The sequence below is a fragment of the Anomaloglossus baeobatrachus genome, chromosome 2 (genome assembly GCF_048569485.1).
Source record: "Anomaloglossus baeobatrachus isolate aAnoBae1 chromosome 2, aAnoBae1.hap1, whole genome shotgun sequence".
NCBI classification, from domain to species: Eukaryota; Metazoa; Chordata; class Amphibia; order Anura; family Aromobatidae; genus Anomaloglossus; species Anomaloglossus baeobatrachus.
The window spans coordinates 188,867,010-188,891,069 of record NC_134354.1 but is presented as its reverse complement, the minus strand read 5'-3'; the positions used below and the strand labels follow the sequence as shown (position 1 = coordinate 188,891,069).

General features: G+C 45.9%; 1 protein-coding gene across 1 annotated transcript in view; it reads right to left on the bottom strand.

The window, feature by feature from the left end:
* Nucleotides 1-24,060, bottom strand: part of F5 (coagulation factor V) — a 158,797-nt gene that overhangs the window by 11,353 nt on the left and 123,384 nt on the right. The window contains exons 20-23 of the mRNA XM_075335550.1: nucleotides 18,939-19,010; nucleotides 18,073-18,167; nucleotides 6,703-6,858; nucleotides 841-985 (exon numbers count right to left, since the gene is read on the bottom strand). Coding sequence (XP_075191665.1) covers nucleotides 841-985; nucleotides 6,703-6,858; nucleotides 18,073-18,167; nucleotides 18,939-19,010 — 468 coding nt within the window. The remainder of the gene's footprint in view (nucleotides 1-840; nucleotides 986-6,702; nucleotides 6,859-18,072; nucleotides 18,168-18,938; nucleotides 19,011-24,060) is intronic.

Sequence of the window (24,060 nt, the reverse complement as noted above, 5' to 3'; positions counted from 1 at the left end):
CACCTTGCCCCTGCATACTTTCCAAGGTATCACGCCCTTGTGGACGTGATACCATGGAGTCACATGAGCGACATCACCGTCGCTCATGCTATCCTGCAAGCGTTTACACTTACTATTGCGACAGGCTTCTCTTCCGAGTTCTCCTTGTCAGTTTCAGACGAGCACTGCACATGAGCAGTGCGCGTCTGAAGCCGGCGCGTGAACACCCGGAAAAGAAGCCTGCCACAATGCGCCCAGGATAGAATGAGTGACGGTGGCGTCTCTCATGTGACTCCATGGTATCACGCCCACAGGGGCGTGATACCACGGAAAGTATGCAGACGTCTGTGACCAGAAGCTCTCTAATTTACATAGGAAATCTGAAGGTAATAAAACTTTTTTTATTACTTTCATATTATACAATTTTATAACACAGGGATGGGTAGGGAGGTGTGATTAGGGCATACATGCGTCCGCTGATAGGTCAGAACGCATATTCTAGGTTACAGGTTCCCTTTAACTTTACACTGTTCATGGCCTTCTTTCATTACAAGCCATTGACATTATTAAACATTAGACTCATCTATTAAAATTGTTCCTTCTGTTGTTTGTCATTTTAAAACCAATAAACAATTATAAGAATACTAAATTAAACCTAACCCATCCAGTCCATTCATTACCTTATTATTCAATCTGCTACATACACATTCTAGACTACCCGATACGTTAGAATCGGGCCACCTTCTAGTATAATATATGTGCTTCCCTTTTTGTATTGAATTACTGAAATAAATTAACGTTTTGATGATATTCTAATTTATTAAAATGCACTTGAAATTCAAAATTGAGACTGACTATTACCTTGTAATTCACATCCAAGTAGCTCCATACGAAGAGCAGGCTGATTTTCGAACCTTGTAGGAAACACCCTGATGTACCGTGCAGGAATTGGTGGGTCAAATAGGTTTTCTTTTATACTATGTGAGTCAGAATTACCTTCAAAAAGCTGTAAGAGTAAAAAAGATGAATTAAAGGGATAACATTACCAATGATCTTGATTAAACTTGGACTGGCCCACAGGAGAACAGGAGGATCCTCTGGTGGGCCTCTTTGTAGTAAAACACCTCTTTGCCCCAACATAATCAGTAGTTGGCATATTACACTTGTTTTACTACAGTATGTATAGATGATGGAAGAATTTCATCATTCATTTTACAAACTACCTAGTATATTATAATACTAGACGGTGGCCCGATTCTACGCATCGGGTATTCTAGAATTTACGTATTGTGTAGTTCATGTATGATTTTTGTTATATATATATATATATATATATATATATATATATATATATATAGATGTTGTTGTGTGTAGTTACCAAGTGTTTGTGTAGGGGCTGTACATGTTCTGGGTGTGGCGGGGGGTGAGAGCGGTGTTGTATGTGTGTTGCGTGTGTTGCGTTGTTTGTGGAGCGCTGTGTGTCTGTAGCATTGTGTGTGTGTGTGTGTTGTGCGGTTTGTGTGTGTGTGGTGTGTTTTGGGGGGAGGTATGTTTTGAGCAATGTGTGTGTTGTGCGGTATGTGCGTATATTTGTGTGTGCTGCGGTGTTTGTGTGTTGGGTGTTGTGTGTGTGCAGCGTTGTCTGTGTGTGTGGGTGTCTGTGTAGGGCATTGTTTGTGGTTCCCAGTGTGTGTGTGTTGTGCAGTGCGCGTGTGTGTGTGTTTGTGTGTTGGGGGGAGGTGTGCACCTCCCATCGTGCTCCATCCCCCATGCTGCGCACCCCCCATCGTGCTCCATCCCCCATGCAGCGCACTCCCCATCGTGCTGCATCCCCCATGCTGCGCACTCCCAAACGTGCTCCATCCGCCATGCTGCGCACTCCCAAACGTGGTCCATCCGCCATGCAGCGCACTCCCAAACGTGCTCCATCCGCCATACTGAGCACTCCCCATCGTGCTGCATCCCCCATGCTGCGCACTCCCAAACGTGCTCCATCCGCCATGCTGCGCACTCCCCATCGTGCTCTATCCGCCATGCTGCGCACTCCCAAACGTGCTCCATCCCCCATGCTGCGCACCCCCCATTGTGCTCCATCCCCCATGCAGCGCACTCCCCATCGTGCTGCATCCCCCATGCTGCGCATTCCCAAACGTGCTCCATCCGCCATGCTGCGCACTCCCAAACGTGGTCCATCCGCCATGCTGTGCACTCCCAAACGTGCTCCATCCGCCATACTGCGCACTCCCCATCGTGCTGCATCCCCCATGCTGCGCACTCCCAAACGTGCTCCATCCGCCATGCTGCGCACTCCCTATCGTGCTCTATCCGCCATGCTGCGCACTCCCAAACGTGCTCCATCCGCCATGCTGCGCACCCCCCATCATGCTCCATCCGCCATGCTGCGCACTCCCAAACGTGCTCCACCCGCCATGCTACGCACTACCAAACGTGCTCCATCCGCCATGCTGCGCACTCCCAAACGTGCTCCATCCGCCATGCTGCGCACTCCCAAACGTGGTCCATCCGCCATACTGCGCACTCCCAAACGTGCTCCATCCGCCATGCTGCGCACTCCCCAACGTGCTCCATCCGCCATACTGCGCACTCCCAAACGTGCTCCATCCGCCATACTGCGCACTTCCCATCGTGCACCATCCGGCATGCTGCGCACTCCCAAACGTGCTCCATCCGCCATGCTGCGCACTCCCAAACGTGCTCCATCCGTCATGCTGCGCACTCCCAAACGTGCTCCATCCGCCATGCTGCACACTCCCAAACGTGCTCCATCCGCCATGCTGCGCACTCCCAAACGTGGTCCATCCGCCATGCTGCGCACTCCCAAACGTGGTCCATCCGCTATGCTGCGCACTCCCAAACGTGGTCCATCTGCCATGCTGCGCACTCCCAAACGTGCTCCATCCGCCATGCTGCGCACTCCCAAACGTGCTCCATCCCCCATGCTGCGCACTCCCAAACGTGGTCCATCCGCCATGCTGCGCACTCCCAAACGTGCTCCATCCTCCATGCTGCGCACTCCCAAACGTGGTCCATCCGCCATGCTGCGCACTCCCAAACGTGCTCCATCCCCCATGCTGCGCACTCCCCATCGTGCTCCATCCCCCATGCTGCGCACCCCCCATCGTGCTCCATCCCCCATGCTGCACCAGCATCAGCCTCTCTGCCCGCAGCATCAGCCTCTCTGCCTGCAGCATCAGCCTCTCTCCTCCCAGCATCAGCCTCTCTCCTCCCAGCATCAGCCTCTCTCCTCACAGCATCAGCCTCTCTCCTCCCAGCCTACCCCAGCCTCAGCCTCCCTCAGCATCAGCCTCTCTTCTCTCAGCCTCCCCCTCCCAGCCTTCCCCAGGATCAGCCTCTCTCATCCCAGCATCAGCCTCTCTCCTCCCAGCATCAGCCTCTCCTCTCTGTCCCCAGCATCAGCCTCTCTCCTCCCAGCCTTCCCCAGCATCAGCCTTTCTCCTCCCAGCCTCTCTCTCTTCCCAGCCTCCCCCAGCATCAGCCTCCCCCAGCATCAGCCTCTCTCCTTCCAGCCTCCCCCAGCATCAGCCTCTCTCCTTCCAGCCTCCCCCAGCATCAGCCTCCCTCTCCCAGCCTTCCCCAGGATCAGCCTCTCTCCTCCCAGCCTCCGTCCTCCCAGCCTCCCCCAGCATCAGCCTCCCCCAGCATCAGCCTCTCTCCTTCCAGCCTCCCCCAGCATCACCCTCTCTCCTTCCAGCCTCCCCCAGCATCAGCCTCCCTCTCCCAGCCTTCCCCAGGATCAGCCTCTCTCCTCCCAGCCTCCGTCCTCCCAGCCTTCCCCAGCATCAGCTTTCCCCTCCCAGCCTCCCTCAGCATCAGCCTTCCCCAGCATCAGCCTCTCTCCTCCCAGCCTCTGCCTCTCTCCTTCCAGCCTCCCCCAGCATCAGCCTCTCTCCTTCCAGCCTCCCTCAGCATCAGCCTCCCCTTCCCAGCCTTCCCCAGGTTCAGCCTCTCTCCTCCCAGCCTCCTTCAGCATCAGCCTTCCCCTCCCAGTCTCCCCCAGCATCAGCCTCCCACTCCCAGCCTTCCCCAAGATCAGCCTCTCTGCTCCCAGCCTCCTCCAGCACGCCGTGCTCCTCTGCCGACACTCACACACACCCGATCGCATACACTCACACACACAACTGATCGCATACACTCACACACACAACCGATCGCATACACTCACACACACCCGATCGCATACACTCACCACACCCGATCGCATACACTCACCCACACCCGATCGCATACACTCACACACACCCGATCGCATACACTCACACACACAGACACTGACGAAATCGCACATACGCGCTGATACTCACAACATCCGGAGATACCACATGCTTCTGGCCATGTGATCCTCCGTCAGGTCCTGGAAGGTCACAGCAGCACAGTATCGAGGCCGAGAAGCAAGCGATATCGACGGATGCTGTGAGTGTGTGGATGCGATGTGATGTGTGTGTGAGGTGTGTGTGAGAGTGAGTGTGATCTGATGTGTGTGTATGTGTGTGTGTGTGCTGTTATGTGTGTGCGTGTGGATCTTCCGCCGCTGCAGGACCTTGATGTGCTGGTAACTATGCTACCATGGTTACCAGCGCATCACGTCCCCCACTCGCACGGGAGCCCACACCAGCATACGGCGGCAAGGCCAGCAATGTGAGGGTAAGTGTCGGCTGGGTTGGCGGCGTACGCTGATGTGGGCTCCCGTTGGAGGGGGGGGGGTTGTACAGTACTCACCTGGGAGCCGTGACCGTGTCAGTTCGGGGAGGGGGGGGGCAGAGCTAACGTCCATTGCGTGAGGGGGGCGGGGCGTGGCGTGGCCGAGTTGCCAATGCCTGCAGGGTGCCGGGGCGAGAGGCCAATCTGTGGGGGGGCGGAGCCTGGGCGAGCGGCTGGCCAATCCGTGTGGGGGCGCAGGCTGGGCGAGCGGCCAATCGGTGTGGGGGGGCGGGGCCATGGCGAGCCCAGCGGCCAATCAGCTTTGTGTCACCGTAAGGACACAATGTCACCGGAAGGACACAATTTTGAAGCATGACAGACAGACAGACAGGCAGAATAAGGCAATTATATATATAGATAGAAGCATAGGTAAATTTGTGAATGTAATATTTGTATCTAGTTGATCAGTAGGTCCCTAGAGTCAATATTGACTAATATCATATACTGATAGTCTCCTGCTACCCCAATGTTACACTGATTTTGACAATATTAATTCAATGTGCCAAGTTGAGCAGTAAAATGTCATCCAATAAATAAAATAATATTGTACTCTTAAATTCTCCTTATCCCCAGTTAGTACATGTTGTGACAATAAAAATAATGGAATCTCCAGTCTGGGCTGTTGATATTGTATGTTGAGTTATTTTACAGTAGTTTTCTTCAGTAATAAATAATCACAAGCAAGAAGACCCAGTCTTAAAGGGAACAAATCACCAGGATTTTCGTAAATAACCTAAAGCCAGTGCTATACTGGCACTATCAGGTTGATCCTCTACATACCTTTAGTGGTCAGCTCGGATGTTTAGGTTTTGAAATCCAAGAAAGTAAAGTTTTAAAATCAGTAGCTTGTTGAGTGACAGCAGCTGATGATCAGATAATAGCAGGGGGGTATTCATAGTTATCCCCTCCCCCTGATAGATTTAGCATAAGTATTATACAATCTATTCACTTTTTCACTAGCAGGACATGTGTGAGGTCATACCCATGTAAGCAGAAGTTGCGGGGCCTCAGCCAACAAAGCTGATACCACGAAGCAACATTTTTCTGTTGGCCGAGGCCCCACCCCTTCTTACATTACGATACATTAAGAAAGCAAACTCTAGTCCACACAGAATACACTGCTCAGAATTGACGTCTCAAGATGCAGAAAAGGACTGGAGCAGTGCTGGAAATAGTAGAATGGGTAAGTATTGGAATTCAAACAGTGTAAATACATTATTGATTGATAATAAGGGGTCCATAAAAGAACTGTAGGAGTGCTCCTCTATAGCACTACTACATCAAAATGAAAATGACATGTGGGAGGAGCATTCTGAAGACAGCCCTCAGCTACTTTCAACCAAGCAGCTTCAACTTGTGCTTTCGGTAAAGTCCATTGATAGAGAACATCTGAAAGGGCTGTTTTCACAATGTGTCTCCTAGATGTCCTTTTCAGTTGAATGCTGGCCCGGAATATAATCTCCTATAAAATTCATAACATGACATGCATAACAACTGCAAACTAAAGTAGTTTCAGAAATTTGGTCTTAAACAACTTTCTTTCCTAGTGATTAGTGAATGTTGATTGTACGGAGGAGGGTGTATATAGAGTGTGAACTGAGCTGTGTAGTGCTTTTTACACGGCGATGCCACAGACAAGGAACGTCCAATTGGTAAGCCACGTAAATATCAACAGAGAAAAGGCGATATAGCCAAAAAACATCTTGAGTTGTCTTCTGTCAAAATGAAAAATGTAGCCATTACTAATCCCTGCACAGCTGGAAAGGTCTACTGCCTTTGGGAACACTAGGAAAGTTAGGCGGCAAAACTTGAGCCCCTGTAACAATAACTACATTATTTTTTCACCAGAATTAGAGATAACTAAGAAAAGATTAAAAATGTTTTACTCTTTGACAAAAGTGATTTTTTTGGAGAAAATTATGTAGAAAATGATGTCCTAAAATAGTGATAGAAAAAAAGTAATAAAACGTTCCTTGTCTTTACCTTATGTGTAGCTGTGCTGTTTCCTTTGAAAACGTTCCATCTTCTATTGTCCTTACTATATGCAACAAAGAACTCTTTGATGTAATACTGGGTGAATATTTTACTTGCTCCTTGTGTTTGTATTCCGGAGAGTAGGAAGACTTTTTGCAGATCAACCTGGAATAAACCAAGGGCATACAATTATTTTTACAGTATATTATATATTACATGGTTCAGCCAGAAAATTAATATCACCCGCCTAATATTCTGCAGGTTTACATTATGCTGACAGAACAGCTTTGACTTGTTGAGATGTTGACTGGACAAGGTTTCTAAAGGTGTCTTGTGTTATCTGGAACCAAGACGTTAGCAGTATATACTTTATTAAAGGGGTTGTACACTACTTTTACATTGAAGGCCTATCCTCAGGATAGTCATCTATGTCTAATCGTCTGGGATCCGACACCCTGCACCCCCACTTATCAGCTGTTCTCGGTTCTGGCAGCGGCAGCCTGAAATACTCAGTTTCAGATCTGCTCCATCTTCTGATAGTGGCTGCGGCTGGGTACTGCACATCTGCCTCCCATTCAGATCAATAGGAGGTGGATGTGCAATATCTGTGCCCACCATCAGAGGAAGAAGCAACTCCGGAATTGAGCATTTCCGGCTGCTGCAGCCGGTTCCAAGCAGCTGATTGGCTGGGGTGTGCGGTGTCGGATCCCAGCCGATCAGACATTGATGACCTATCCTGAGAATAGGCCATCAATGTAAAAGTAGGGGACAACCTTTTTAAGCTAATGTCAGGATTTTATATGTAAATAGTTTTGTAGGCATGCCCCGTCAAAATAATCAATCATAGGGTACGGTTCCTCTTGCGTTTTGCACGAATGAGTGCTATCCAATAAAACATTGGACTGCACTTGCACCAATGCAAAACTATAAGGCAATGTCCATCTGTGATTGATTTCTCATGCCATATCGGCCTGAGAAATGAATCGCAGCATGCTGTGTTTGGCAGCAATTCTCGGCTCATGCACCTCCCTCTGACGCTCGCAGCAGAAGGTCATTAGCATATCGCTTCCGATGCTCTCGCATCAGAATGTATGCGCAAGTGGAACTGTACCCTTATTGGTATACTGTATTCTGTATACTGTATACATACAGCGGGTGAAATAAAGATTGAACAGGTCACCAATTTTCTAACTACCGTACATATATTTCTTAAGGTTCTATTGACTTGAATTTCTCACCAGATGTTGGTAACAACCCATCTATTTCACAAAGACAAATAAATCAAACCATAGATGTCCATAAATTTATTGATTTGTAATAATGAGAAATAACCAAGGAAAAAGTATCGAACACGCCTACTGAAATTTATTTAAATACTTTGTACAAAAGTGACACCTTAAAGACACCTAAAGACATGAAGAAAATAGCCATATGCATTGCTCGGGGGTGATTGTGGTTGATTTTTTCACACAAACACTCGTCACATCTTAAAGAAATACCAAATTTCAGCCAATTAAACTGAGCAAAGGGTGAATAAATAAAGCAGTGTCAAAATGTAAATAAAATTCCACCATGCACTGCTCAGAAATAAGTTATGGATGTAATGGTTGAAGTTTAGCAAAACTAAGAAAAATTCACAAGAATATGAACAAAGATTGAAAGGTAAAACATAAACTTTATTGTAAAGTAGAAAATAAAATAAAATATGGGGCGTAGTACAAGGACAGTGCACTAGATGGCAGACAACAACAGAAAGTGGAGGAAACAGGCAGCATGCGCACACTGCAGTTTTTTCTGCACACAAACTGCACCCAAAACTGCACCTTGTCAGAGAGAGCCTGGAAATGTCCCAAAAAAACACTTGTATAGTAGGTGCCTTTTTAGTGCATTTTTGGTGCATTTTTGTCATTGCGTTTTTTTAAAGGAGAAACAAAATACAATAGGAAAGGATAATGGATAGATAGCTAGAATAGATGATAGATAGAAAAAATAGAATAGCTAGATAGATAATAATAACAGAATAGCTTGATAGAGGGATAGCCAGCTTAGTTAGCTTCTTTATTTTTTGGGGGGGGGGGTAAAAAAAATGACATGGGGTCCCCCCCATTTTTCATATCCAGCACAGGAACAGCAGCAGGTGCAGACTGCAACCCTCAGCTCTCTGCTGTACCTTGGCTGGTTATGAAAAATAGAGGGGATCCCACACTTATTTTTTAATTATTTGATTTATTAAAAAAAAAATTACGTGGGATCCCCTCATTTTTCTAATATCAGCCAAGGTGCAGCAGACAACTGGGGGCTGATATTATCATGGTGGATAGGGCCATCGTTATTTGGCCTTTTTCCAATCTAACAATAGCAGCTCACAGCCGCCCCAAAAGTGGCGCATCCTTAAGATGCGCCAATTCTGGCGCTGGATCGGCTCTTCCCATTGCCCTGGTGTGGTGGCAATCAGGGTAATAAGGAGTTAATGGCAGCAGCCCATAGCTGCCACTAAGCCCTTGGTTAGTGATGTTATGCATCTATGAGACACCCCACATCACTAATCTGTAAGTGAAAGTAAATATCCACAAACAGCCAAAAAATCCTTTATTTGAAATAAAATAAAAAGTCACCCTCTTTCACCATTTTATTAACCCCCAAAACACCCCTCCAGGTCCGAAGTAATCCACACGAGGTCCCACAACACTTCCAGCTCTGCTACATCCCTGTCCTGTCACAGCCAGTGGTCATACAGCATGGCTGCTAGCTGAGTGTGGACAGAGCCGCAGCGATCAGAATAAACTAGGGTGAACCCCTGACGTAACAGCTACGGGTCCCATAGTACGACGGGTGTCGCAGTAATGACGTCACGGATGGGGTCACTGCGGTTCAGGCCACTACTGAAGTGAGCCGCACGATCAGCGGTGCCATCACTCACGTGACTCCTCCAGCTGCGGCTCATTTCAGTCGCGGCCTGATGTGTGCTCACAGGTGGAGGACTCGAACTGTGACAGCAAACACCTGAGTGACGGAACCGCTGATTGCACTGTTCACTTTAGTCACTCGGGTGGTTTGCTGTGACAGCTGGAGGACTCCAGCTGTGGAGCGACAAGCTCCACAGCTGAAGTCCTCCAACTTTCACAGCAAACCAGCCAAGTTCAGAAAACTAAATAATCTCACAGATAGAGATATAAGAAAGCTAATCTGCCTCGGAGCAGTCCCCAAAGATAGATAGATATCCCCCCACATGTAAAGGCTACGGTGATATAGAAAAACACAGTACAAAGCCAGAAAAGACAAACTCAGCAAAGGTGAGGCCCAAACTATGTTTATTGGAAAGGATAGGAAAGAGCAACTGTCTGCAGCCGTAAAAACCCTAATATATACCATCACTTCTGATATGGAAAAATCCTGAGGTCACACAACCTCTCCCCCATTGTATCACCACTCTGATGTTACTGGGATCCAAAAACACAATACAGATGAGGGACTGAATTAATACTAAGCATGACAAACACAATATTTTGCAAAATCATGGAGCTAAGTATACAGACACTGCCAGCAGGGAATGATCCCATTCCACCAAGAACTTCACACAGACAAAATAGGAATCAAGCATTAGTATCAAAAGCAAGAAAAAACAACAAGAGAGTGGAAAACAAACAGCAGCGGTACAAAGACCACTTATCTGAGAGGAGGTCTGGTAGTGAGCAGAGCTGGTTACAGAATGTCCTTAACAAACAGGAGACATTGACCACCGGCAAGTAACAAGAGAAAACTACTCAGTTAAATAGCCCAATCTGACCCTGATTGCCAGTCCTCTACAGGTGTGTGGCTTTCATTCCACACATCAACTGCACCGCCAGCACTGACCACAAGAGGGAGCCCCAAACTGGAAAACGTATTTACAACAGACAGCTGTCACTCAGCATGGGGGCTCATCTGACTGCAACCAATCACAGACGGGGTAGGAGTCAATATGTATGAGGCTAATGAGCGGGTTGGGATGAAGATGAGAGGTGGGGGAGCAGTGTGACAGCTGGTGATCGGTGAGTATGTACTTCTTGGGGAGAAAGACAGGGAGCGCAAGAGAGACACCGACACAGGCACCGACACTGACACGGACACCGACACACGTACACCGACACATGGACGCCGGCATGTCAAAATCACTCCAGCATTGATTTTGTTATTCTGAAACTAACTTGGTGAGCTGCGTTTTTTATGACAAAACCGCAGGTAAATCGCATGCAAAATGCATGCCAAACGCACCAATTTGATAACATGCATTTTTCCTTGCGTTTTTTATGCCCTCATTGATTTTAATGGGTGACACATGTTGACAAAAACGCAAGAAAGAATGAACATGCTGCATCTTTTTTGTCACAAACTTTTGACAAAAAAACGCTGACAAATAAACTGCCACTTGCGCATAGCAAAGCTGACTTCTCATAGACTTGGCTGGGAAGTCAGATGTCAGAAAGTTATGACAACAAAATTGCACCAAAAAACGCAGCAAAAATGCGTCAAAAAACGCAGCGTGCGCATATAGCCTTACGGTAAGTATAATAAAACAACATTAGCCTTATAGGACAGATCAGGTATCCTGGTGAAAAAAGAAATGTAAAACCAATATAGGCAAGTAGCCAAGATGTTAAAAGATCAAAGTAATGGTGCAAATAAGATAAAGGTATTTAGATTGAGCATGCATACAGGCCATGGAGTTTGAGTACATTACTTATTGTTTTCTGTGAAAAAATTGTACCTGCAGATTCCAGGTCTTTCCGTAGTTCTCCACAAGTGGTTCTTGGCTCTTGAACAACTCTTCTGATAATTCTTTTCATTCCTCTGTCTCAAATCTTGCGAGGCCGGTTCATGGTGAAATTAAGTTTTTTTTTCCACTTCCAGGTTAAGGACCCAACACAGCTCACTGGTACGTTCAGAAGTTTCGAAAATTTTGTGTAACCAAAGCCATCAGGATGTTTTGCAATAGCAAGGTTGCAAAGGTCTTGTGACAGCTCGCTGGTTTTACCCATCATGAGATGTTTCTTGTGTGGCACCTTGGTAATGGGACACCATTTTACAGGCCATCAGTTGAACCAGCTGATATTTGTTCAATAAGTGGCAGATTTTTTTTTATTGCTAATAGATATCAGCTGGTGTTATAAAGTTCTATAGCTTTTTGCATCTCTCTTTCCTCATGTGTTCAATACTTTTTCCCCTGTGTAATTTCTCATTATTACGTATTATTTAATTTATCGTTTGAGTTCTTAGCCCGAGTGGATTAGATGGATTTTCACTGACATCTAGTGAGAAAATCATGTCAATAGCACCTTTAGAAATATATTTACTTAGAAAATTGATGACGTGTTCAATATTTATTTCACTTGCTGTATTTTTTTAGACCAGCTTTTCTGATTAGGTAGAAATCTGTAAATTAAACATAAAGGGTTTCTGGTTTTATGTGAATAAAGTTTAATGGGTTATGCCTTCCCATTAGGGCTCATGCACACAATCGCATTTTTGATCCAATGTTAAAAAAAAACAGAGAGCACTCGGAGCAATGTTATTCAATGGGCCAGTGCAGATGGACAATTTTTTTCACTGACCAAATTTGAGCGTGAAGAAAATTGCAGCATGCACTAGTTTCTTCTGTAAATTGAATGAGACTAGTTACAAAAGGCAGTATAGCGTCCAATCTTTTACGGACACCTTTCAATTCTGCAACAGCAATCTGTAAATGGTCATTAATAGCTACTGTAAAAAAAATGTGTATTGCACGCGGATGACAAGTGAGAAAAAGAACGTACCCTGCCTGGATGTGGTAGAGTGAGGCCTCTGCCTCCTCTCTAGGCAAAACGGGGGTTAGAGGAGACTAAGTAGGTTAAGATAGGTGTAGGTTATTCAAACATTTACAGTACATTATGTAGACATTGCGATACTAGTACCCTCTAATCACTGTATGAATGTAAAGTACTATGCGCTCTAATACACTTTTTTCAAATCCTCACTAATTCTGTTATTTATTTATTGTCAGCGAATGGGATACAGTTTTGCTTTCATTCAGAGGCCGCAAATCAGCACAAATCCAATCCTTCTCTAATCTGAGCAATGGTACAAATGTAGGCAATGTGAATTAAAGGGGCTTCCTGGTGATAGCAATCTAGGGGCTACTGCTGGGCTAAACTAATTAAGATGGATGCAGTATCTTTTTAATGGCTACAACCTATAAATATCACAACTACAACCCAAATCACCTCTTCAACCAATCATTGGCAATGTGGCGCTCTGGACAAGCCAGGTCGTCACAGGTACTGCAACAACACACCCCACACCCCAGATAGGCACATCAGTCACACACAAATCCTTGTTGCCTCCCTCCAGGGGCTGATGTCCACACCAGGTGGGGTGGAGCCAGGCATTTGGCCCCACCCACTGAGGAGTTCACAGTCCTGGAGGCGGGAAAGGAAGTCACAACAGTCAGGGAGAGTGAAGTTGAAGGAGTGAAGTGGTAGTTGAGGAGAAAGAGCAGACTGACCGTGTCCGGGTACGTGGCCCGGGCATATACAGCAAGGTTGGCAGATGGTGGTGGCCGTCTGCAGGAGTGGCCTATCGACGCGGAACCGTAGGGCCGGGGCTGGGCGGTGGCCCACCGGTACCGAACCGGGGAGCGAAGAGAAGCCAGCACAAACCGGCAGGGCCTGCGGACCCCGACCAGGCTAGGAGTCGCCGTTAAACTGGTTAAATCCGTTAGCGACGGGAACCTCTGGGGTTTCCCAGCAACCAAGACCCGATTGAAGACAACCGTCCAAACTGAACAGGGAGGGGCAGCTACCGCCAGAGCTAGAGCTCCCAGGGCCAGAGCCTGCGGGCAAAAGGGGCTCCTCCGGCACACATCCAAGCTGGGGAGCGGGTTACTAGTGGGAAGCCATCGGGACCGAAGATACACAACAGGTGCAGGGAAAGGCAGCCACCACCAACCTACCGGGAGTAACCACAGCAGCCGGCTGCGGGACCCGTCTATCCAGCCGTTTGTTTTACCGGAGACTCTGTATTCATCATTGGCTGAGTGAGTACCACCGTGCTGTCAGGCACCGCGCTGCCCCCGCGACCCTGCACCTCACCTACCCTGCATTCCTCCCTCCACCTTACCGGGCCCCGGGATCACCAACCCCTACCCATGGAGGGGAAAACATCCCAGCTGCTCCCTAACAACGCTCCCGGGAACCCCGTCACCAGCAGCGGTGGTGCCACAACCTCACCACGACCCGTGGGTGGCGTCACAAACCACATTCCCAAACCAAACCAACCCCTTTCACTCACGGGCGAGGAGCGCCGCTCGAGTCCCCGGATCCGACCCACCGCTCGAGCCACCAAGCAGCAGCAGCCGGACCCGAGCCGCGAGCGCGGTCGAGCAGCGCACCCCCCCTCACCGCCCGCGACAGCTGCAGTGCCTTTGTTGATGTAAATGTAACTAGATGATGAGCCCAGTGATTGGCTGCAGCAGTGATGTGTGCTGTAGCTGTGATGTCACCCCCTGTCGCCAGTAATCAGAGACTAGAGCAGTGGAAGAGAGCTGGAGGGTGAGTGACATCTAGTTTTATAATTGTAACATAGGACAAGTCATTAGAAGCCAGAAAGCTATGAAAACAAAACCCCCTTCAAGAGGACCTGTCACTTGCACACAAAATCAAAGTTAAACATCTTGTAAAAATCTCTGGGCTTCCCTTAACCTGTAGCTCTTTTCCATTTTCCTTTACATCACTCCATTTTAGAGTTGCTTACACTTGTTGGTTTTGGAGCGCACAATGTGAAATCTCTGCTTGTAGTACAACTGGGTGTTTCTTTTGAGTCCTCTCTGGTGGTATGTGCTTTCACCCTTCCCTCAGAGACACTGCCAATGACAGCTCAGCAGCACTTGAGACTGCTAGATCGGCTGCTGAACAGTGCTTGAGGCATCTGGGAGGGAGGAGTGACAGCATATCCACCCAGAGAAAACTCTGAAGAAATGCCCAGCTGACCTGCAAGCAGAGATTTCATATGCTACACACCAAAAGCAACAAATATGAATATCTCTGCAATGGAGTAAAGCAGTTGTAGCGCCCCTGAGAACCTCAGGGCACTTCAAGGAACTGCATCCTCTAGGGGATGCAGGACCTACCCCCTGGGACCTGGAGTAGCAGTGCCGATTCCACCAACACACATCTAAATCCTAGTTCTCCTCCCCACACTGTGCATAAAGGGTTAACCATGTAAGGGGATGGTCACCATGGGAACAAGTCCCTGGTTATAGCCAGCCTGGTGGGATGGGTCAGTCAGTCAGAGAGCAGTCAAGAAGAGGGGAGCACACAGGAGAGGTGTGCGGACGTGCCTGAGCTGGGTCCATGTAACGGTGACCCCGGGGGCACAGGAGAGAGGTCGCTAGGACAGGTACTGAGATACCGCTGGGACCTGAGCACACACGGGGCGCAGGGCTCTAGGTCAAATGTCAAGTTTCAAACGGTTTGGCAAATACCTGCACGGACTTCATTGAACCAAATAATCCGGGGGCATCAGCAGTAAACTAGGATCGGGGTTCGAACACTTACCTCCCCGCAGGGTCCGCACTGCCCGCCGTACGGAGAAGGAGACTGTACCCCAAAAGGGACAGTCGGGGTTCCCAAATGCTCCACGCTACGGGGACTCAATCTACAGAGAGCATGGATAGAGCAACCTGGGTCACTACATTGGCACTGATACTCCTGGGACCGGAACCAGCAAATCCATGTGAGTAGAGACTGTTAAAGTTAACCAGGTGTGGTCTCCATCATTATACACCATACATCTCCCAGGCACAGCCTTACCTGCGGAGGGCCTACCACCATAGCTGCCACTATTACCATCCCCGGGAGTACCCACGTTGAGCAGCGGCAGTTCTCCATTCTTAACCGCAACCCGCAGGTGGCGTCACGAACATTAACTCTATTATCCCCTGTAAATACCTCATTTTATTAGGCGTCCCCAGGGCACGAGACCGGGCAATAGCCACCTGAAGTGACAATCCCATTTGCAACTGCCCAGGACCGAGTACCCCCTTTCCTGGGCGACACAGTGCAAAATGGAAAAGAGAGGCAACAAGAGGAGAACTCAGGGATCTTTACATGGCATTTATCTCATTTTTTTAGCTAAATGCATCACAAATCTAACTGGTTGTTTGCTAAAGCTTATCAGGCTGGAGTCCAGGTCAGGTAGCTCACAGAGCAAAGTATAATTATGCATCTTGTCTGTTGAGAGCAGAATGAACTGTTCATATTTAAAGAGAATCTGTAATCAGGATTTACCTCTGTTCTGGCCTCCTAACAACTTTCTACTTATTCCTATTATAGCTATGTTTTGCAGCAGTTAGTGTAAAAATACATTTTTATCGTGGCACAGGTTATATTTAAATTATTCAGACTAGTTTGAGACACTGATCCTCATCTAGGAATAGTACAGCCCAGTACACAATTATCACTCACTCAGTGGTGTAGAAGTCTTTATTCTCTTCCTCCACATTATGGGTAGAAAATCCTAATGAAGGGTTCACTTTAAGACAGTAATAGTAAATCAGCCCCATAGCGTCATATCTTTAGGTGCACCATCCACAGTGGCAGGCCATGTGGTCGCTATGGGGTCTGTGAGTTAAGGCCACTTTACACGCTGCGATATCGTGACCGATATCGCTAGCGTGGGTACCCGCCCCCATCGGTTGTGCGGCACGGGCAAATCTCTGCCCGTGTCGCACAACATCGCCCGGACCCATCACACTACTTACCTTCCCTGCGACGTCGCTGTGACCGGCGAACCGCCTCCTTTCTAAGTCACAGCGACGTCACACCAGCGTCACTGAACCGCCGCCCAATAGAAGCTGAGGGGCGGAGATGAGCGGGGCAAACATTCCGCCCACCTCCTTCCTTCCACATTGTGGCCGGAAGGCAGGTAAGGAGAGCTTTCTCGTTCCTGCAGTGTCATACGGAGCGATGTGTGCTGCCGCAGGAACGAGGAACAACTTCGTTACTGCTGCAGTAGCGATATTTGAGAATGGACCCCCATGTCACCGATGAGCGATTTTGCACGTTTTTGTGACGATGCAAAATCGCTCATAGGTGTCACACGCAACGGCATCACTACAGCGGCCGGATGTGCGTCACAAAATCCGTGACCCCAACGAGATCGCTGTAGCGATCTCGTAGCGTGTAAAGCCCGCTTTAGACGGGCCAGTACTGCCCAGCACAGGACCCCATTGCCGCTATATGTGATCACCATTTGAGCGGTATCCACATCCTCAAGACGTCAATACTGATGAATAGAATGGTGGATCGTGGAGCCGAAGGTCCTATGATCCATAATTCTGCCTTTGCCAGTGACTCTGAGACTCCTACATCGCACCTGCTCATATTACATAGACCAGTGCAGCATGCCGGGGGAACGGGGAGAGGTGAGTAGTAATTGTTCACAAGTGTGAATACACTCCTCAGATTTTTGTACAACACTGAAGATCTGACATTTTGATACAATGTAAATAGTGATGAGCGAGTATGCTTGTTACTACTCGGTACTCGCACGAGCATCAATGTACTCGGGCTACTCGGCGGGGACCGAGTAATCTCGTGATACTCGTGCTGTACTCGTGGTCTTCATGTTGGCGCTCTTTTTACAGCCATCCCTTATGCAGGGATTGGCTGGCAGACCACTGCAATGCCACAGCCCTGTTGTGGAATTGCAGTGATTGGCCAGCCCGCACAGCATGACCGTGCCTTTAGCCCGACACTTCCCCGCTCGGCTACAGCCCCTCCCGCACTCCACTCCGCGTGTATATATATATGCACGCTTACACACACACGCACGTTTTTTTTTTTAATTTACAGTTTTCTGGTTTCTACATGCTGCCGGGGGTGATTTCACAAAAATACTCGGGTCTCCCATAGGATAACATTGGGCTCGGTGCTCGGGCCGAGTACACGAGTATCTTGGGATGCTCGGCCCGAGCCTCGAGCACCCGAGCTTTTTGGTACTCGCTCATCACTAAATGTAAAGTAGCTTGTATAAAAGTGTAAATTTGGTGTGCCCTCTAAATAACAACACAGCCATTAATGTAGCATTAGTGTTGTCCCATAAATAGATATAATAAAAAATTTACAATAATGTAATGGGTATACTCACTTTTGTGATATTATATTGGGTGAACTGAATTGGTAGAACTTTTACTATGGGGCCTCATGATTTCTGTGCCACTGGTCGAACCCTCAGATGTGAGAGGGACAAAAGTAATTCAACTATTCAGACTCTATTCAGAATTTATAATGAATGTTTTCATTTATTTGTGGCAAGAGAAGATCTTATAGGAGAGAGAATGATCATTTCAGCAATTAGAAGTACCTGAATCCATGGCAGTGAGGATTTATTCAGATATGCGTTCCATGCGTTGTATGAGCCTACATTGTTCAGCCTGGCTAACTTGGGCTCCCAACTATCTATTCAAAATAAAAAGAAAATATATCAATTCATTTGATATTACTAATTTTTTGCAATCACAATAGGACCTATAGGTTCGTAGAAAAGGAAATATTAAAGAGGTGGTCCGAAGTCAAAGTAAATTTCCGTGTAAATCCCTATCTATTTAAAGCTATAATCTAAGCTATTTTCTAATATACTTGTATTAAAATTGTCCTACGGTTTCCTAACTACACTATTTACATGCCATTCTATTTTTTTTTCCTATTTCATGTCTGATGACGGTTCGTTTGAGAATCCCAGTTCATGCTGGGATAGTCAAACAAAGCAATCAAAGCAGAGGGCAGAGGCTGTGGCCACTGTCACAACCTCTAACCCCTCCCTGAAAAGAAGTGTCATCAGTGACATTTCAGGGCTGTGTTCGTCCGTGCTGTGTCTCTCCCTGCGAGCAATGCACTATGCTAACAGTACAGCAACAGCGGCCGCTCTGTAGTCAGATCAGCTCAGATCAGTAATAATCTGCCGCCAACAGAGCGGTGTCAATACCTGGCAGAGACCAGTGATGTCACTTATGGGGGTGGCACTAGTCTCCTGCCAGTTACTGACACCACTCTGTAGTGGATGCTCTCCACTTTTCACATGCACAGACTTGAATGTGCAATTTTGCTCTGTGCTTTGAATCTAAATTGGATACGTCTCCATTTTCTTCTCTTTTTTTATTGTATGTGTTCTATCCATAAAACCATCAATAAAACACAGACATCTGAATGAGCTGTACAAATTTTACTTACCTATATAATGTGATGCAGTAATCTGCTCATCGGATATTATTCTGCTCTCCATGCCAACTGGAAAATTACACCCTAAAGCAAAAAAATTAAAAATCTTTTGAAAAATATAAGCTGATTTTAAATAAACTGACCACATGCATTATAAAATAGATATCAAGTAATATATAAACCCAAAATACAATTTAACTAAGACCCAGATTCATCAAAGCTTTTACACCAGTTTCTATTTTAGGTTTTCTCTGTTAAGTGGCCACAGTGTGATCATGTGTTGAATGTATATTAGCTTCTGCTCCAGCTCGTTTCTTTGCTTATGTAGCTCCTTGTACGTTGTACAAGTATTGGCATTGCTCCCCCTTTTTGAGCCAGGTATTTCTGGTGTCTGAACTAGTCAGGTCCCGTTCCTGCTCTGCACCCATCGAGGTCAGTTCACACAAGGTGAGGTTTTAATACTACAGGATAGGGCCATCCCGATTGAGGTACACTTTGTTGTGGTGGGAGACTTTTACACTTTTTTTGTTCAAAAACAGTGTTACTAAGTACTCTATGTTATTTATAAGTAATATTACTACTACTGTTTTGGAACCTTGGTGGCTCACCACACGCGACATGGCATCTACAATCTATTATGGACAATTTTGCACTCCAAAAATGAAATAGTGCTTCTTCTTTCCTTCCCGAGCTCTGCTGTGTGCCCAAACAAGAGTCTTTGACCATATATGGGTTATCTCTGTAGTTTACTTAGGAGAAATTACACAACAAATTATGTGGTCCATTTTCTCTTGTTACCCTTACGAAAATGAAAAATTTGGGGCTAAAACAACATTTTTGGGGAAAAAAAGCATCAAATTTAATTTTCACAGTCTAATGTTTTAAAATTCTGGTAAGCACCTGTGGGTTCAAGATATGCAACACATCCTCTAGATAAATTCCTTGAGGGGTACAGTTTTCAAAATGAGGTCACTTGTGGGGGTTTCCCCTGTTTAAGCACAGCAAGAGCTCTGCAATAGCAACATGGCGTCCACTATCTATTCCAGTCAAGTTCCATAAGTCAAATGGTGCTCCTTCCCTACCAAGTACTGTTGTGCATCCAAACAGTGGTTTTCCATCCTATATGGGTATCACTGCACTCAGGAGAAATTGCACATCAAATTGTATGATCCATTTTCTCCTCTTACCCTTGTGAAAAAATTGGGGCTAGAGCAACATTTTTGTTGGAAAAATGTATTTCTCTATTTTCATGACTCAACGTTATAAAATTCTGTGAAGCACCTGTGGGTTCAAAGTGCTCACCACAGCTCTTGATAAATTCCTTCGTGGTGTAGTTTTTAAAATGGTGTCACTTGTGGGGAGTTTGCAATGTTCTGGCACATGGTGTCCGCCAACTATTCCTGCCCATTTTGAGTTCCAAAAGTGAAATGTTGCTCCTTTCCTTCCGAGCACTGACGTGCGCCCAGAGAGTAGTTTTCCACCACACATGAAATATCAATTTACTCAAGAGAAATTGCACAACAAATTTTAAGATTAATTTCTTCCTGTTCTTCCTTTTACCCTTTGTAAAAAGAAAAATTGGGGCAAAAACAACATTTTTGTGGGAAAATGTGATTTTTTATTTTCACGGCTCAACGCTCTAAAATTCTGTAAAGTACCTGTAGGTTTAAGTTGCTTAGCACGCAAGAGGGGTTTAGTTTCCAAAATTGGGAGACTTGTGGGGTTTTCCCCAGTTTAGGCACGTCAAGGGCTTTCCAAATGTGACATGGTATCTGCTATTAGTGATGAGCAGACTCGCAGATAACTGGGACCGGCTGATCCCAGTGATCTGGTTTCTAAAATCCGGTTCAGGACGGATTCCGGTCCCCATATAAGTCTATCCTGCAGGGATTTGGATGTTAATAAAGTGGTGAAAGAAATGTTTTTTTTGTCTTTTATTCCAAGTAAAGGATTTTTTCAGTGTCTGTGTATATTTACTTTCACTTACAGATTAGTGATGGGGGATCTCATAGACCCCTACCCATCACTAATTCTGGGCCGGATGACAGCTGTACACTGTTATTAACACCCCTATTACCCCGATTGCCACCGCACCAGGGTAATCGGTAAGAGCCGGGTAATGTAATGGATGTGACAATTCTGGGGGGGCTGTAGACTGCTATTCTTAGCCAGGGGGATCCCAATAACCATGAGGCTCCCCAGGCTGAGAATACCAGCTCAATGTTGCAGGATTTTATCTTGGCTGGGTATCGAAATTGGGGGGACGGCATTCCGTTGTTTTAAATTATTTATTCAAATAATTTAAAAAAGCCTGATGCGGTTCCTCTTATTTTGATACACAGCCAAGATAAGTGCATGGCTGGGGGCTGCAGCCTGTAGCTGTAGGCTTTATCTGTGGTGGGGGTCATAATATGGGGGGCCCTACACCAATTGTTTTATTTTATTTATTTTCATACCACGATACTGACCCGCAGATAGTTGCACTGCATATCCCGCCCACTGGCCATACTGGCGCCTGTGATTGGTTGCAGTCAGACGCTCTCACACAGGCTGGGGATGCGTATGACTGCAACCAACCACAGACGCCAATACAGCCAGTGCGTGGGGAAAGCAGTGCATATGGATGAGCAATGATGAGCGCAGGAAGTGAAGGAGAGGCTGCGGAAGCAATTACAGCTGTGACAGAGCCTCAGTAAGTATGAAGCGCTATTACATTTGTGAAAATGTAAAATTTGGGGCTAAAGTAACATTTTTGTGGGAAGCAGGAAAATGTTCCATTTTTCCTTCCATATTACTTTAATTCCTGTGATGCACCTAAAGGGTTAAAGGAAACCTGTCAGGTGCAATATGCACCAGGAACCATGAGCAGTTCTGAGTGCATATTGCTAATTCTTGCCTAACTGTCCCTGCATCTAGTAGCATAGATAAAGAGATCTTTACAAAAAGTTTCTAAAATTTCTAATTTCTAAAGATCTTTTATCTTATGCTAATGAGCGCGGGAACTAGTCGCAGGGGCATTATATCCCCTGACTAGTCCGCCCTCTTACCATGTTAGTATGCCCACATGGGTAAGAAAGCTTCTGGATCCATAAACTGCAAACCTTAACACCTAAAGGGCTCAACAGAGAGATGGATTGGCCGCTTTAATCTTAATACTATCTTGTCTTTTTAGTCCACAGGACATCTTTGCAATTATACTAATCTTTTCATGATATTCTTTGCAGAAAACCTAAGAATCACCACCATCACCTATTCTGCCTCCATCGTACACTCACTGATAGATGGTAATGTATAAACTGGCACCACTATATAGTACTATAGACACAGTAATGTTTATGCACCTTTTTAGCATATTGGGACCCTGCGTTGTATGCATTAACCTAACTTTTCCTTTAGGTCATACCCATATCAGGTATTCCAAAATTCCACGTATCTTCCATCAAACCATTTGAATGTATTGCTTGTACAGGGATCTTGTTAAATGTCCTTACTTTCAAATTTTCTTATGTATCTCTTATTAATATGTTCCTGCATTCACATATATACTGTATCTGAAACTATATATCCATCATCTAACTATATATACCATCTCCAGTTCTACATTATTTATGCTCTATATAATTTTATACATGATGTCCTCTAGAACTCATTCCTCCTTTTCATTCCCAGTCTCTTTCTCCTAATCACTCCATTAAATACAATCGTAAAACAGACATTACACCCACATACAAAATAAACGTCTTCCCAGCACTGTTATTCCTCTAAGTACACTAATTTGCACACTGCGCATGCGCGGACGCCGCTATCACATACCTAACGGTACCTTGCATGCTCTAATACAAGCGCATATCGCTACTGCGCATGCGCCGGCGTCTGACGTGATTTCCGGGTTACAGAGCTAAATAGCCTGCAAACCCAGCCATGCATCGCATCGGCCACAGTCCGGGAAGACGGCACATCAGGTATGTCATTAAATTGCACCTCTCTACTTCGGATTCCTCCTCTATGAACCACTAAATATGCCTTATTTCATCTACTCTATAGAGGGACCCTTAACCCTTCTCCTTGCATACCCCTTGAGTGAGGATATTACAGGTAATATGTATTACTTCTTGAGACTCTACCTCCAGCTAGACTATAGGTATCACTACCTGGGACTTGATCTCCAGTATATTAACCCCTGTTATAAATTACTCTCTTTAGATGGTAGCAAATTTCCTTCTGCCAATTACCCCTTACAACACGTGGCATTAAACAGTCACTACTGTTCCAAGGTATTGATATCATATATTATACTTATGTGATCTCACATGTATGTAAATTTCTAACCGATCTACTTATATCTCCGTGAAGGGACTACAAGCTATAAAGTTTGACTTAACACACATAAGAAACCACACCTTAAAACTCCACGTGGAGTCCAATAAGGTAATTTATCCTATTCTTATATAAGCTCTACCACAATCCCAACATATGCTTATTAATCGCCCATGTCCCTTGATCTACAGGACATAGACTCTGGTACTACTATTAAAGACAATATACCTAGGACGGATCTTCGTATCATCCCTATACCTGCTGAAACAATTATAAATAATACTACAAGGTAGCCACATTATCCATTATAGTGCTATATGTACTTATCGACAGATTCTCCTGAGAAACTGATCATTATTTTCTATTTTATACTAAAGGGATCACAATTCTAAATATCCTACGGTTGCCCCCATTAAACCTCTCCAGAGCATTCACACTGTGAGATCATATATCAACCAGGTAACTCAACCCAGACACCCATAATAAAACCATAGGTTTATATACATGTACGCTGGTTTATTACCTACTCATCCACATACCTTTATTCACAGGATTTGCTCTCTGTAACCAATAGAAAAAAACAAAGCCCCGGGTCTCCCCTCTATCTCTCCTTTCTCTGCACTTGCAGTATTCATCTTTGGAAACTAGCTCTTCCCTTCTATGGAGGTATGTGATACACCTTTTACACACTGTTACTGCTACTGTCCGTATTTAATATGATATTCTTATGGTAACTTGGTATATATTATACGATTCTCATCAAAGATTTAATCTGACATGGAACTCTCTTGATTATGTATATATGTATATTGTCTGT